The following is a 14,477-nucleotide window of genomic DNA, read 5'->3' as shown; positions in this document are numbered from 1 at the left end:
CAATCAAAGTGTGCACAAAACTCACAAATGGACAGCTACTCCATATGCTAACACAGAAGGAATTTTCATTCCATAAATAAGTCTTTAGGAAGAATTCAGGCTCAACCTTTTCAGTTTTGAAAGCGCAGGAAGGAAGACTACAAAAGTGATTACCCTCTTCCTCAGACTGTATTGGTAATGTGATCAACTTAAATTTCACCCAGTACTTTGTAGTACCAAGGTCATCAGGAAAGTTGAGTGGTTTAGCCTAAATGAAGACAACAAGCTTCTTTAAACAAACAAATATTCCAATGGAGAGTCTGAAACAAATCAGTGTTCAATCGATAACCTCAGGATTAAAATTACTTCAGTGCTGTATAGCCTGACTGCACAGAAATTCAGCACAAAATAAGAATGATGAATAAAAAGCTGAATTTTTATGATAAAGTAGAGTTCAAAAAGTCTTTTAAATCAATAGCAGTATCACTTATATCTCGCCAGGCTTTGATCTATATTGAATCAGATCTTTAACATGTATCTTGTACCACACTAAAGAATTTTAGTTTGCCTGTAGGGTGAGTTCTATGACAAGGAGCCTTTTAGCTTTATATGTAGCCAAAAACCCTCATATTAAAAAACACTTTGCTGTGTGTCCTTAAAAGAAAAGTGTGATTTGCAGCAGTTTTAATAGGCACGCCCATTTGCTGAGAACAGTTCTATAAACTGTATGTCTCGATGACAATAAATCCACGTCTGTTATTTGCTAAAGCAGCCCGTGTTCAGTTTCAACCTCCAAATGTAGGGTACTGTAAATTATGATGGAAATGTCGTGAGAAACTTGGCCGGGGAAAATTAGAATCGGTGTTTAACAGAAGTAAACGTGTTCTTTGGCTTCCAGCTGCAGCTTTGCCTCTTCAAGATCTGGTCACACTTCCCAATTTGAGTTGCAGCAGTTCTCTCACAGATTCCATGGTCAAGAGACTACCTGTACATGGCAATTAATTTTAGATAACGCCTTTTATCATTTGATGGACTCCTCTGCTCTGATCAAAGCCTAGTTTACTACGGAGCTTCCGTGGGCTTTGACCATTTAATTGACCGGAGGACGATTTATAGAGCTAACACGAAGACTTTACATTTATCCGCGCCTTACGAACGCCCCGCTGTTCCATCTCCGCACACGGGGAGTTTTGATGTATTTTTAACGAGGAACCGCGTCTTCGGCAGCGTCCTCCCGCAAAGGGAACCTCCCCGGCCCCTCTGCCCCCCGGCCCGGGCGTCGAGGAGCTGCAGGCGGGCCGGGCCGGTGCGCAGCGCAGAGGCAGAGCCCGCCCGGGCGCCGCAGCCTCCCCGCTGCCGGCGGGGCCCGCGGCGGGCGAGCAGCGGGTCGGAGCGGGGCGGAGCGGCGGCGGCCCGGGGCGGCGAGGGGCGGGGCGGGGGCAGCGCCGCGCTCCTCCCCCGGGGCACCGACGGCTCCGTCCCGCCGCCGCGGAAGCTCCCGGCGGGGCGTCGGGGCAAACGGCGTGGGGTCGGTCGGGTGAGGCGCGGCGGGGGAGACCGGGAGGGCGTGGGCAGGAGGGGATAAAAACCCACTGTGTCGCCGCAGTGACTGGGAGCGTCCTGCCTTCCCCGCTCGCCCGCGGCCGGTGCCGAGCTCCGCGCCTCGGCTTCACTCCCGGGGGCAGCGGGCCAGCGCTGCCTGCGTCCGCGGGGGAGCGCAGCGGAGCCGCTGCCGCCCTCCCGGCGTCCCGCAACTTCCCCCGGAGCCCAGCGGAGCGCAGCATGCGGGGCAGGGGCTGGAGGCGGCGGCGGGGCCGGCGTCGCGCTCCCCGGACATGAAGCGGCCATCGGAAGCTCCAGGTAACGCTGCCCGGCGGGGTGGCGGAGAGTACGTCCCTCCGGTAGCCGGGATTTGACGGGGGGCGGGGTCCGGGGGGGCAGGAGAAGGGGCTGAGAAGGGTCGCCGCAGGCGAGCGCAGCCCGGCAGCGGGCGGGGGAGAGCCGGCCCCTGCCTCCGCCACGGAACGGCGGCAGTGGCCGCGCCTGCCGGGGGAGGTCGGTCAGAGACCCCTCGGAATGCTTGTGGGTGCCCCCGGTCCGATGCCGGTTTAGCCTGCTCGGTCGCCGAGCTCGCCGAAACTTTGCCCTCCGCCGACTCCCGGTAGGAATCTGGGGCTGCAGCGGACAGTCCCCGCCGTGAGACTAGCAGGAGACCCCCCTCAAATCGTATGTAAGGGGCTTTCTGTGAAGTTTAGCCCTCAGATAAATTTTTGGAGGCGGTGAGGATCCTTCGCTGGGCAACTAAACTTTCCTAAGATCTGATATTGCTTGAAGACCGGTTACTGATACTGTAATAGGCACTGCCACTTATCATTGCATTTTTTTCGTAATTATTTGCTGATCTCCTTAGCAACTGAAGTAATTTGCAAGGTTGAAGCTTGGTTGCAGCTTGATTTACAAAGTAACATGGCAAAAGGGATGAATTTGTTGTTTCACTGATGCATATTTCCCTTGTATTCTCTCAGAGGGATAAGAGCTGCAGAGATGTTGACTTCACGTAGCTGGTACTGCTGTAAAGAGACTGTTGATTAGTCCAACTGAGGCTCTGTTGTACGTCACCCACTTGATCTTCTGTGTCTCTGTTTTCTTTAAGACAAGTGAGTTACCGTGTTTTAAGAAAAAAATCTCTCTTTTAGGAAATTCAGTCTTTAGTGAGGGATTAGTGGGAGATGATAGTTTTATCTGGCTAAGGTTACGAGGACAAATTAATCTCTAATTCAGCACAGTTGAGGTCTGGCCAGATGCTGGCCAGAGAGAGCACTCAATTTGCCTTGCTGATCTCAGGATCAGCTTGCTGCAAATATGATGTAAAGCCATTTTTTCATCACTGTTAGGTCCTGCACCAAGTGCTGTTCAGCCCAGTTCAGGGATTTAGTCCAGTGGATCAAGACATCTCCCAGATGTAGCTCACCAACAGTCTTTGCTGTTCAATCCATCATGTCACTAAATCTCATGGATTACGATGTTTGGGTAATCTGTATCTGGTGAGTCAGAGATGCTGAGTGCAGCTGTCAGGAAGATTTGATGCAGAGTGCCTTTTCCACTCAGGAGTGATAAAGGCAGAGTAGAGCCTGGAGACTGAGGGAACGTGGCTGCTGTATGCATATTTCCTCTGACAGTATCACACACACACAAGGAATGCGAGTTTATGCAGACCTTTAAAAATACTAATTGCATAGGTTGCCATTAATCTATATGTAATTAATGGCTGCATCATGTACTTGAACAGGATTCATAAAGTTGGAATTAAAAGCATGAATAATTATACTTTTATAATACAGTTGTTATAATTTAATAAAACCCCATTCTAAAAATCACTTTTGCTTCTGAGTTCATGAGGAACCTTTGGAAAAAAAAAAAAAAAAGGGCTGTGAGAAAACAAACGCCTGAGCCATCACTTTTGTATTTCATGTATTGTTATTTAGTACAGCCCTAATTCATCTGATAGGTGTACTGGTATGTAGGGGGAGAGCACTTATGTGGACATTGGAAGTCAATGAGAGGTGCAGAGATGTGTTATGGGCTGGTGATGTGTTAACGTCTTGTGGGCTGGTGAGACTGGGGTGAGACTCAAGAGAAGACAGGCACAGGAGATGTGGTGCAAGGGAAGGAGGTAGGGGATGTAGAAATGCTGTGAACCTTCTGGAGGATGAACAGACGTCTTTAATGTTTTTGAGTGCTTGATCTCTATAGGGGCTCAACACTATTCCTGCACTAGTACAGCAATCAGCAGGGTTGCATGCAAATATTTGCATTTTCACTGTGCAGAAAGTACCAGCCAGATGTGGGACTATTTGCATCACCAATATACAGGAAAATACTTTAAAGTAGGAATAATATCTACCAGTCCAATTTTTTTAACAGTAAAAGACTAATGGTAGTGTTTGCAAAATCATTCAGGTGAACTGTGATCGCCAGTCCAATTCACTGCTTCAATTAAGAGATGTGCTGCATAAAGATTTTTTAGCAATGAATTCAGTGAACTGGGAGAGGTAGTTTCGTGTACAGGTTCCATTGGAGAAACAGCAATAAGCCTGAAGGTACCTACAAGAGGATGAGAAAACTGGTGTAGATATTATTAATGTCACATTAGTGGGAGATAGAGCCCAGAGGAAGGAGTGTTTAGGACATTAGTTGATCTTCAAGTGATAACTGATGGTGAGACTGTATGCTGCCTGACAGTCCCCTTTTCCAAAAGCAGGTCTAGGTGCTCGTTACTTTTAAAAACAAAACAACAAACAACCAACCCCCTCAGAAATAAACAAAAAAACAACAACGAACATACACATTAAAAAGTTCAAAACCAAGAACCAAATTCTTAGCTTCTCTGAATGTGATTGGTTGTAGTCAGTTTTGCTGTTTCTGACCACAGAGAATTTTTCCCTATGATAGCAGGATATGTCCCGCCTTTCTTCTTGAAAAGTTAAGAAGCATGTGCACGATTACTCTTCAGATGGAGTTTCTGGCACTGAACTTAATATATTGCACTTTAACATCACAAAGAAATTATTTCTTTGAGCAGAAGTCAAAAACAAAACTCCCAACCATGCCTTCACTTTACTCTAAGTCAGAAAAGGTATCTACCCAGCTCATTCAGAAATAATGGTGAAGTACTTGGTCAAAGTCTGTTGGCACATGTTAGCTGATAGTATTCAATAGCAATATCTCTCTTGAAAAAATATGCAAGGTTGAAATTTGTAAAATAGGACTTCTCTAAGGCCTAAAGTAGTGTTACTGGGATGAAACAAAATGCAAGTTTTTTTAATATAAGGCTAATTATAGGCTTTGTTTGTCCACTTAACACATTACAACCCAGAAATGTTTATGCAGACATTTTGAGTAAGTTCAAATTATCATATACCCTATAAATATTTATGTTGAACATGCTTGGCTTTGCAGAACGTCCTGGGTAATTTGTGAAGAAGATATGGGGAACACAGGTTGAAGAGCAAGCTGCAGCTCAACAGTCCTATTCTTCAGAAGAGCAAAAAACCTGGTTGGGAATGTAGCACACAGTACACTGTGAGGTGGGCAGCGAAAGGAGGGCTTCTGCTCATCAGAATACTCTCTAAATACTCTTGAGTGTCATGTAGTATGTGTAGGATGTCTTTAATTTGGATTTTCCCTGCCAGACAAGGCTAGTTATCTGAAAGGGTTTTCATTTTGCAACTCCAGTGAGCTTTGAAAACGGACAATTGAGTTTTCAGCCCTTGTGAACTGTTTTTGCTCCTTAGAACTAGAAGGCATTATGCTGACACACACCAGTGACTGATGTCTGCCCATGTGATTTGGTTGCAGACTAGCTTGGAGTTTCTGGTGATATAATTGTAGGTGTGGACAGAAGCAGACATGCCAGGTTATCTACTGTATTAAATTTGGTAACCCTTACAAACTTGAGCATTGATCTAGTATGTCCCATGTGGAGTATCTCCAGGATCACAGTTATATTCAACATGGGAGGTGGGTTTAAGTACCACTCACTTGTTGCAAGTCAGATACATTAAAAATTAGGCTGCATAGCCAGCAGAGTCAGGCATTTGCACATTAGTAGGAAAGGCAACCTTTGCAGCAGCTGTTCATCTCCTGTTTTGTGGATGCTTTATAATCTGGTCTTCGGGTGCATGGTTTTATGGTAATGTAGTTTTCAGATGCCTTGCTTCATACTGTAGACTAACTGAACAATTACTAAATACCTTTTTCATCTTCAGTGTATTTTCATTGTGCCTTATGTCTGTATGCCATACAAAATCACACTGTGGTACAGAATTATTTTTTGATGGCAGTTTTTCTAATGCTTCATAGGTTTCACGCTCTAGAAGACCTATTGTATCTATTAATTGTTGTATCTATTATTGTATCTATTAATTGTTGCTATAGACTACCTAACTAACAAAAACAACTAAGTAAGGAGCTTAGGACTGGTTAAAAAAATACTCCTCTGGATTCCTAACTTTCCAATGAAAACCCCATGCAGTTAGAGGCTTCAGGAGGCTTTAAAAGCCTATAAGAATTTATGAATCCTGATATTAAACTTTAATTCAAACCAATTTATTTTTACAATATTTCTGTAGTTAAAATCATGTTAGTATGTCCCTTGTATAAACAAGGGATCCCTGTGCAATCAGAAGTGCCAGAGAGAGTCACAGCATTTTACTCTCATCTCAGCACTTCCTCAGATCAGTCCTTCCCAAATTTAACATGCAGAGATTTCTTATTTTATAAGTCCCAAGCTGGTTACTGTAATATGTTCATTATTTTGTAATGGTCACCAATTCACATAGTTTGCCTGATCTCACAGGAATTCTGTGGCAAAGGCTAGGACAGCTGCAGTTCTCAGGGAAAAGGATTCATCAAGCTCTTGATGTAATCACCCATTCTTTTCCCTGTTCTTCCTCAGAACCTGTGCACAGTGTCAGGAAAGGTTTTAGGGGGAAAATTGAGCAATCATCTAACCAAGAACTGTATATAAAATCTGAAATGGAAAGAAAAATGTAATTCTGACATGTTACTTTTGAGCATTTGACTTGGCAGCCTTGCAATTCTCTTAATGTTTGGTTGTTTGGGCTTTTGATTTTTTTTTTTGAATGCAAACAAAACCAATGTGTATATAAGTTCCTTTGAAAGGTGAAATGTCCCATTGTCCCACACTGCCTTCATATTTCTTCTTTTAATGGGTCATTAGAAGGTTCAACTCTTCAGTTTCATAGCACATCTACCACTTGACTTAAGAGTAGATTTGTCAGCAGAAGACATCAGCCTGACAGATTGGCAGAGGTTTACAGAAGAGGGAAAATAAAGAACAGGAGGAGTGAAAATTGTTGCTTTTGGCATATATTAATTAATTGCATCAGTAATCTTAGATTCTTAAGTAGCAGATGTAAATTCTCTGGAGAGGTGTGCTCCAAGGTTTATCTTTACAAACTCATTTGTCTTCTGCTTACTCTTCTTCTTTCCCTTTACACCCTCCTCATCTGCTTTTCCAGTCTCACATGCCTTGAACTGACTTCTGCATCCTCAAACTACCTCCTCCTCAGTTTCTTTAGTAACAGTGATGATGCTCCATTAATATGCACCTCCCCTGGTTTTGCACTTCCTTCCCTACGTGTCTCTTACCCTTGTCTCTCCCCTTTTTTCACTATCCCTCTGCCCTTCTGCCCTCCACCATTTTGGTCTTGATTTTATATTTTTTTCCTCAAGGCTCATCTTTTCTTCATTCATCCTGCATCAGAGAGTACAATTTCTTCTTTTGTTCTCCTCCTTTCCATCAGAAGCTGGTTCTTTCTCTTCTTCCCACTGTCCACAGGCTCCTGGCCATAGCCACTATCAGTGGCGCAGAGCAGACATTGCAGGGTTTGTCCTGCTCAGATACTGCCCCAACTGCTGGGTGAGACTGGAGAAATGAGTTTGGTAATAATGTGGGGGCTGAATACCTCATCTGAACTCTGAAGGGGTGATGATAATCAATGCATATGAACTCACCTATGAATTTAGTGACAAACTCTAAACAGGTATCAGGGAGTGCAAGAATGAACAGAAATGTTTATTCCTCTGCTGTGTATGTGTACATTTTCTCAGAAGATGGTAAAAACCGTATATCTTAGCACAGAATCACTACTGTGCCAAATCTTACATCCCTATTTCAAACAATACTGACTCTAAAATATTCTCAGAAAAGAGTATGGTTGGGGTTTTTCCTATCTACATATGAGAATTTTTTTTTCCTTTACTAAGTTTTGAGAAACAGCTGACTAATCCTTACTGAATGTTCCTAAGACTTGTGCCTGAGGTAAGCACTAGGCACAGATTTGTTCCTCATTACTTATATTGGCAAAGGTAGAAGAAGCAGAATACAAAATATTTTTATTGAACAACTTTAATAAGTTTCAAAATAGGCTGTTGCTACCTGGACCATATTACTGAATTTAAAAAAAAAAAAAAAAAAAAAAAAAAAAGGAAAGAAAATTCATATGACATTTAACACTAGAAAGGCTGAAGAAATTCGTTGCTTGAAAATGTGTGACATTTTCTGATTGTAAAGAAAAGCATGTTGTTACTGCTTCCCATTAGACAAGAAAAAAAAAAAAAACACATTTTAGGATGAGGCTTTTTCTTTCTCCTACTGGGAATTCTATCTGTGTTGATCTGGAAACAGATAGGGGATGCCATTGCCACATCATGCTCCACAGAGGAACATTCCTAATTTTTTTAATGAACTGTCAGAAATTGCATTACTTGGTCCAAGACTGAAGAGTAGTTGCATTCTTTTAGAAGACAAAAAATACCATATCTACAGTATATATATTGACATGAATGCAGAATTTCATGTTAAGTTTACATCACCTTACAACTAGATTTTACCGTTAATTGTATGAAACCCTAAGGATTAAGTCCCTGTATTTTTCAAAAGGCATAGGAAATAATGCAGAGTATGAATGGTAAATGTTAACGTGCTGTACCTCTATATCCCTCTTTTGACAGCAACGAGTGCAAAGCTAACTGCACAAGTAATCTGTGGCAAGGAGCACTGGGAGACAGCTAAAAGACAGTGACAATGTCTTTAAACTGGCGGACACTTCCTACTCGACTTGAAGTTTTTAAAGGGAACTGCAAAGGACTCGCATGCCTCTTGCTCTTCACCGTGAGTGTTTGTGGCAGTACCCCGGGGATGTGTCCAGCAGCCTGCATCTGTGCCAGTGACATAGTAAGCTGCACAAATAAGAACCTCACTCGAGTGCCAGGAAATCTTTATAAATGTATGAAAAGGCTGGATCTGAGTTATAACAGAATTGGGATTTTGGAGCCTGAATGGGTCCCAGTGCTGTCTGAGAAACTGAACACTTTAATAGTCAATCATAATAGCATTAGCAGCATTAGCACTGGAAGCTTTTCCACAACCCCGAATCTGAAGTATCTAGACTTGTCATCCAACAGCCTGAAAACACTGGGCAGCCCTGTGTTTCAGGAGCTAAAGGCACTGGAGGTTCTCCTGCTGTACAACAATCAAATTACACAGATTGAGTCTTTAGCCTTTGGAGGATTATACAAATTACAGAAACTGTACCTAAGCTACAACTTGGTCTCTCATTTCCCACTGGACTTATATGTTGGAAAACATAAATTGACAGACCTTGTGTTGCTGGACATTTCCTTTAATCACATCCAGACGATGCCTATTCAGCGCCTGAGCTCAGTGCCAGCCAAACAACTTAGTGGAATTTATCTTCATGGCAACCCATTCTATTGTGACTGTGTCCTGTACTCCGTGCTAATCTTCTGGTATCAAAGGCATTTCAGCTCAGTAGTGGACTTCAAAAATGAGTACAGCTGCATGTTGCAGTCAGACCCAAGAGGTCATAATAAACTGCCTTTACTGCACGACAACGTTATGAATTGTTCTGAAAGTACCGTCAACAGCTCTTTCCAAGCCTTTGGGTTTATTCATGATGCCCAGGTTGGTGACAGGCTGATTGTACACTGTGACAGCAGAATCAGCGATACGGCCACACAGTTTGTTTGGGTTAGTCCTGACAATAGATTGCTGGAGCCAGAGAGGGAAACCGATAACTTCAAGGTGTTTCCTAATGGCAGCCTGGAGATAACAGATGCCCAGCTAGAGAACTCAGGGCTGTATTCCTGCATTGCAATAAATAAGAAAAGACTATTAAATGAAACCATAGAGGTCAGAATAAATGTTAGCAATTTCACAGTGAACAGGTCCCACGCTCATGAAGCATTTAATACAGCTTTTACCACCCTTGCTGCCTGTGTGGCCAGTATAATTTTAGTGCTGCTGTATCTCTATCTGACCCCCTGCCCGTGTCAATGTAAGGCAAAGAAGAAGAGAAGGAAGCTGAACCAAAGCAGTGCCCACCCATCCATACTGAATTCTGCATTGCCGCAAGAGCTGCCGGCTGACGAGAAGAAGGCTAGCACTGGTAAACGGGTGGTTTTCCTGGAACCCGTGCACGAAGCAAAACAGAGTCAGAATGGGAAAGTAAAACTGTTTCCTAATGACAGTGTCATTACAGAGAGTATCTTAAAAACTACTCGAACAAAATCCGACTCCGACTCTGTCAACTCTGTGTTCTCAGATACACCTTTCATGCCGCCAGCTTAGTTTGCTGCCTGTGTTTGTATCGTGCCGTTCCATTTCTGAATACCTCCTTTGCCTGTAGCAAACCATCAGGACAAACAAATAAAAAGACATAAAAGGTTTTAAAAAGAGATATGTTTTGTCAGTCCTTGAGCTGCGTCTCCTCTCTGTACAGGCCATGCAACAGTGATACCGCCCTCGTTCAGGAAAAGCAAATAGCTTGTCCTTATTGTGAATGTTTTTTAATGTAAGCTTGGCCTTGGTTTTACTCTCTGGTCCATACACAGCAATTTCTTGTTGCATGTTTAGGGGCACTTTCAGTGCATACAGCTGACTCTGCAGAGGCAGAGGCTGACCCCTATACAACACCCAATCATGCTGATAACTCAGCTCCTCCGAAGTGTGCACAGAAGCAGCTTACAGCTAAGGAGAAAAATGCCCAGACTTTCTGCAATTCCTTTCACAGGCTCATAAAATCTTTACATAAAATCACTACAGGGAAAAAAGTCATGATTTTTCTTGGACTGCTTGGCACAGAAGGATTAAATTTGCTACCAGAATGCTTAGCAGCACTGGGTAAATGTTTGTGGCCTTCAACTGATAATGTATTTGCAAATAATTGCTTGAAAACATTGAATGAGGGGCATTGTAAAAATCTTATTCAAAACGTAGTCATGAGATTACTTGTAAAATGTGCTTGTCTTTGTTTATAAATGTTTCATGTAATGAAAACAGAGAAGTTAACATGCTACCTTTGCAGTTGCCTCAGTCAAAAAGCGAAAGTTGTCAGGGATGAGGACTTCCACAAATCAGCAGTAACTAATTAAGCTGTGATAACTGGATTGATTATAACCAGTTGTGTTAACCTCCACTGCTCACTCTATGCTTGGCATCACATGTGGTAAACAAATCTGCCATCATCATCAGGGCTCTTGCTTTATCTTAGGGGTGCGTGACTTCTCTTCAAAGATAATTGTGAAATCAGGGAAATATTTTAATTATTTTTTTCAGTGGCACATGGTTTCTGCAGCCTTATTAAATTTGCTTCCTAAAGTTTTTTCTTAAAAGAGGAAATGCAGTATTTGGACAAACTCATGAAGATATAAAAGATGTCACACACTTTTAAATTCAGAAAACACAGATTTTACCTAGACTTGGCACTTGTCTTGTATGTACTGCTTTCTTTCTTGCATGTATCACGAAGTTTATGAGTCTGGTAAAACTGACCTGGACTGGTTATGCAATATAGGTTGCATGAAGCATGTTTTACTTGCTGTTTCTTTTTCTTTTTTAAGCTTGCTTACCTTGGGGCTGGGCTGGACTTTTCCAATCTTTCTCACATTGAAAAGTAGCAGCTCCAAAGGAGTTTCTCAAGTAATTACAACATACCAAAGACAAATAAATGGAGCATTTCTGTCTCATTCTATTTTGGGGGAATATACTGAAACATTAAGGGATAAACTAAATCAGAATCAAAGGGCTACATGGTATGGCAACTATAATTTATTTTCAAGAAGCTTACTGTAACAGCCACTTGCCATTTTTTGAGATTTATTTTGAGAGGCGTGTCAACATGCTAAAGCTTATATCTGGCTGAGCCAAAGCTATTGATTTGCTACAGAGAAATCCTGATGCTAATTGTTTGAAGACAAGCTATCTGACAAACAAATTAGCACAGGAAACAGTGTCTCTGTATTGTGTACAAAGTATGTGGAATTATAAAAAAGCTGGAGATATTAACTCAGATATTCAGAGAAATGGAAATTATTTTTGTAGGTAGAGGATAATAAATATTGAGGAGAGGAAGATGACCAGAAGTTTGGGTCTTTTATTTATACATTTATCTGTGTAAATTTAAAAATAACTTCTCTGGTCAAGCAGGTTAGTGTCCTTTCATAAAGCTCTTTTCCTCATTCATCTGTGTATATGCAGTAACTCTAAATATATTTTTTTACATATAAAGTAAGATGGAAAAACGGTGATTACCTTTGCTAAAATCAGGTTGAGTCATCTGTCACTGTGGCAAAGGTTTGACATTGTCTCCTTCTCAAAGACCTTTTTTTTTAAAGATTTTACTAAGCTACGTGATTTGCTGCTATTTCACATGTATGGTTGGTGAATGGGTTGGTCTGTGTTGTGCAAGATGATGGGTGACCCAGGGCCAAAGGGCTGAAATGGTGGTGGGGCAGAGTGGGAAGCAGAGAGACAAATACTCCGCAGACAGTTGTACAGATCAGTTACAGCTCTGGGCAGATTTTACGCTCTGTTGTCATACATCAGCTTGATTGACCCAGATTTCAGTGTTTACACAAGAGCGAAGATGGTCAGTTCCAAATTGGGCAGAAAAAGAAAACGGGCAATGGTCAGTATGGCTGGGGGGCAGACACACTTCTCCTTAGGAGCCACAGCTGAGCAGGTGCACTGCACTGCTCTTTGCAGCGCAGGGCAGTGGGAGTATCGCATAGGGAACTCACTGAGCATGTTAAATCTATGGTAGTCCTAAACAGAAAAAGGTAGAGATCCTTCAGTCTTTCCTCCACAAGGCTGCTGTCCTGCAGCAAAAGCCTTGGGATTTGTGGGATCAGAGTAATCCTGACAGATGACTGGAGAAGCTGAGCATTGATCTAAACAGCAGATATTCTCTGTGACTGTTTAACAGTCTTGTGTTTTACTGACTCCTTCAAAGTGCTCACGGTTGAAGCCATGAGTATGGACAAGGTGGTAAAGTCAAAGCTTTTGAAAGGGATTGCTTTTTTTGCTGCTTCTTTACATTATTATAGCCTCATGAGTTCAGTAGGTTTAATGAAGTTTAATGAAGATTTTTAATCATTAATGAGTATTTATCCATTGCACCAACACCATAATCCACCGCCCCAGTGCCCTCTTGTCTTGGAAGGCTGTGGAAAGCCACTGCAGCTCATCAGTTCCTCTCCTCCCACAGCAATGTGAGCCCCATCAGGGCTGTGAGCAGGGAGCTGGTGCTGCCGTCCAGCTCCATGGCCTTGCAGCACCCTGGCTGTCGCACGGGCAGAAGGGGCTGCCCAGGTGCCACACCTGCAGCTCTGCTGTGGTCTGCTCTCTTAGAGAGGCTTTGTTGACAGGCCTGTCCTACAACCATGTCTTCCCCATTAGCCTGTGTCCTGGATTTCCCATTGATGTTTCCGGCAACTACAAAAAAGCTGAATGATATTTTTAATGCAGAGAGAGCGCAGTTCTGTGAGGTGTTGAATGCTCTGGCACCAGTCCAGACACGCTCTTCAAATGGGTTTGCAGTAAGGCAGAGATACCAAGCTACTGCCAAGAAGTCTATGACTAGGCATGGGGTCACTCACTGCCTCTGCAAGATGCCTGGAGTGAGATATCCCCCACCATGCTCTGATGACCCTAGCTGGTTTTGCTCTCCCTTCTTTCCAGTGCCTGAGACCGTGCCATACAAGGTCGTAGGCAGAGCTCTAAGCTTTAGTTTAACACTTGTCTTTTTTGTGGGGGCTCCTTTGAGTGTACGTGCTCCACTGCTTTATTGGTGGTAAGCAGCTTTTCTCCTATTCAAGGGCACATTGCATTGCTGTCTTATGGATCAAAAATAACGGTAATGTCTGCAGGCAGCTCTGGGAAATTATGACCTTGCTTCTCTGTCTGTTTCCAGTACCACACATGCCTGCAAGCATCAGCTTTTGTGGAGTGTGTTGGAAACATGTAAACCCAGCATGAAACCTCTCCGGTTGGTGCAGAGTGCAACAACAGCAGCTGCATAACCACATTGTCCCTGTGTTCTCTACCTGTAGTGGCAGGAGACAGGAAAAGCTGCTTGCTGGTCATCTCTTCTGACCTTGATAAGATTCAGTGTCTGACTCACTAAAAAGGAACACATTCAGTATCTGACTACCCCTCAAATACACTGAGCAGCTGCCATCTGTGCTGGAAGGTGAGGGTGAACCAAAGTGCTTTCCTGACAGCAGCCTTTAATCTGCAGTTAGTTACATTAGCCAATACTATGTGCTTTTAGCCCAGTAATATACTTCTGCTTGCTAGGCATGTGGTGCTTCATGTTAGTAATGTGTCTGTCTCTTTAGCATCACTGCTTCAAAAAGTCAGATTTTTACAGATTGCTAGTCCTTGAGTGTCAAAAAACTAACAGATTATATAGCTTATTCTTCTGAACAGCCAAAACCCTAGGGCAAAATTGTGATTAAACCAAAAACTTTAATTTAGGATTGCACAAGATGATTTCTTGCCTCTGGAGTAAATCAACCTCCTTTGGAGTGCTTTTATATCTTTTCTACAGCTTATTCCTATGCATCTCTCATGTCTCTGAACTGGATGAAAATAAACCAGCTTTTATGGG

General features: G+C 42.9%; 1 protein-coding gene across 3 annotated transcripts; it reads left to right on the top strand.

The window, feature by feature from the left end:
- The first annotated feature begins 1,711 nt into the window (after positions 1 to 1,711).
- On the top strand, positions 1,712 to 11,943 carry AMIGO2 (adhesion molecule with Ig like domain 2). Of its 3 annotated transcripts, XM_040063094.2 has the most exons (4): positions 1,712 to 1,839; positions 2,505 to 2,636; positions 4,939 to 5,066; positions 8,518 to 11,943. In XM_040063094.2, the coding sequence occupies exon 4, from the start codon at positions 8,591 to 8,593 to the stop codon at positions 10,154 to 10,156; it is 1,566 nt and encodes a 521-aa protein (XP_039919028.1). In that variant the 5' UTR covers positions 1,712 to 1,839; positions 2,505 to 2,636; positions 4,939 to 5,066; positions 8,518 to 8,590; the 3' UTR covers positions 10,157 to 11,943. The 3 variants fall into 3 exon arrangements, with proteins under 3 accessions (XP_039919028.1, XP_039919029.1, XP_039919027.1); XM_040063095.2 differs by lacking the exon at positions 4,939 to 5,066; XM_040063093.2 differs by lacking the exons at positions 2,505 to 2,636; positions 4,939 to 5,066.
- The last annotated feature ends 2,534 nt before the right edge of the window (positions 11,944 to 14,477 follow it).

The sequence above is a fragment of the Hirundo rustica genome, chromosome 4 (assembly GCF_015227805.2).
Source record: "Hirundo rustica isolate bHirRus1 chromosome 4, bHirRus1.pri.v3, whole genome shotgun sequence".
NCBI lineage: Eukaryota > Metazoa > Chordata > Aves > Passeriformes > Hirundinidae > Hirundo > Hirundo rustica.
The sequence above is the reverse complement of the archived record's forward strand: the minus strand, read 5'-3'. Positions and strand labels throughout refer to the sequence as shown.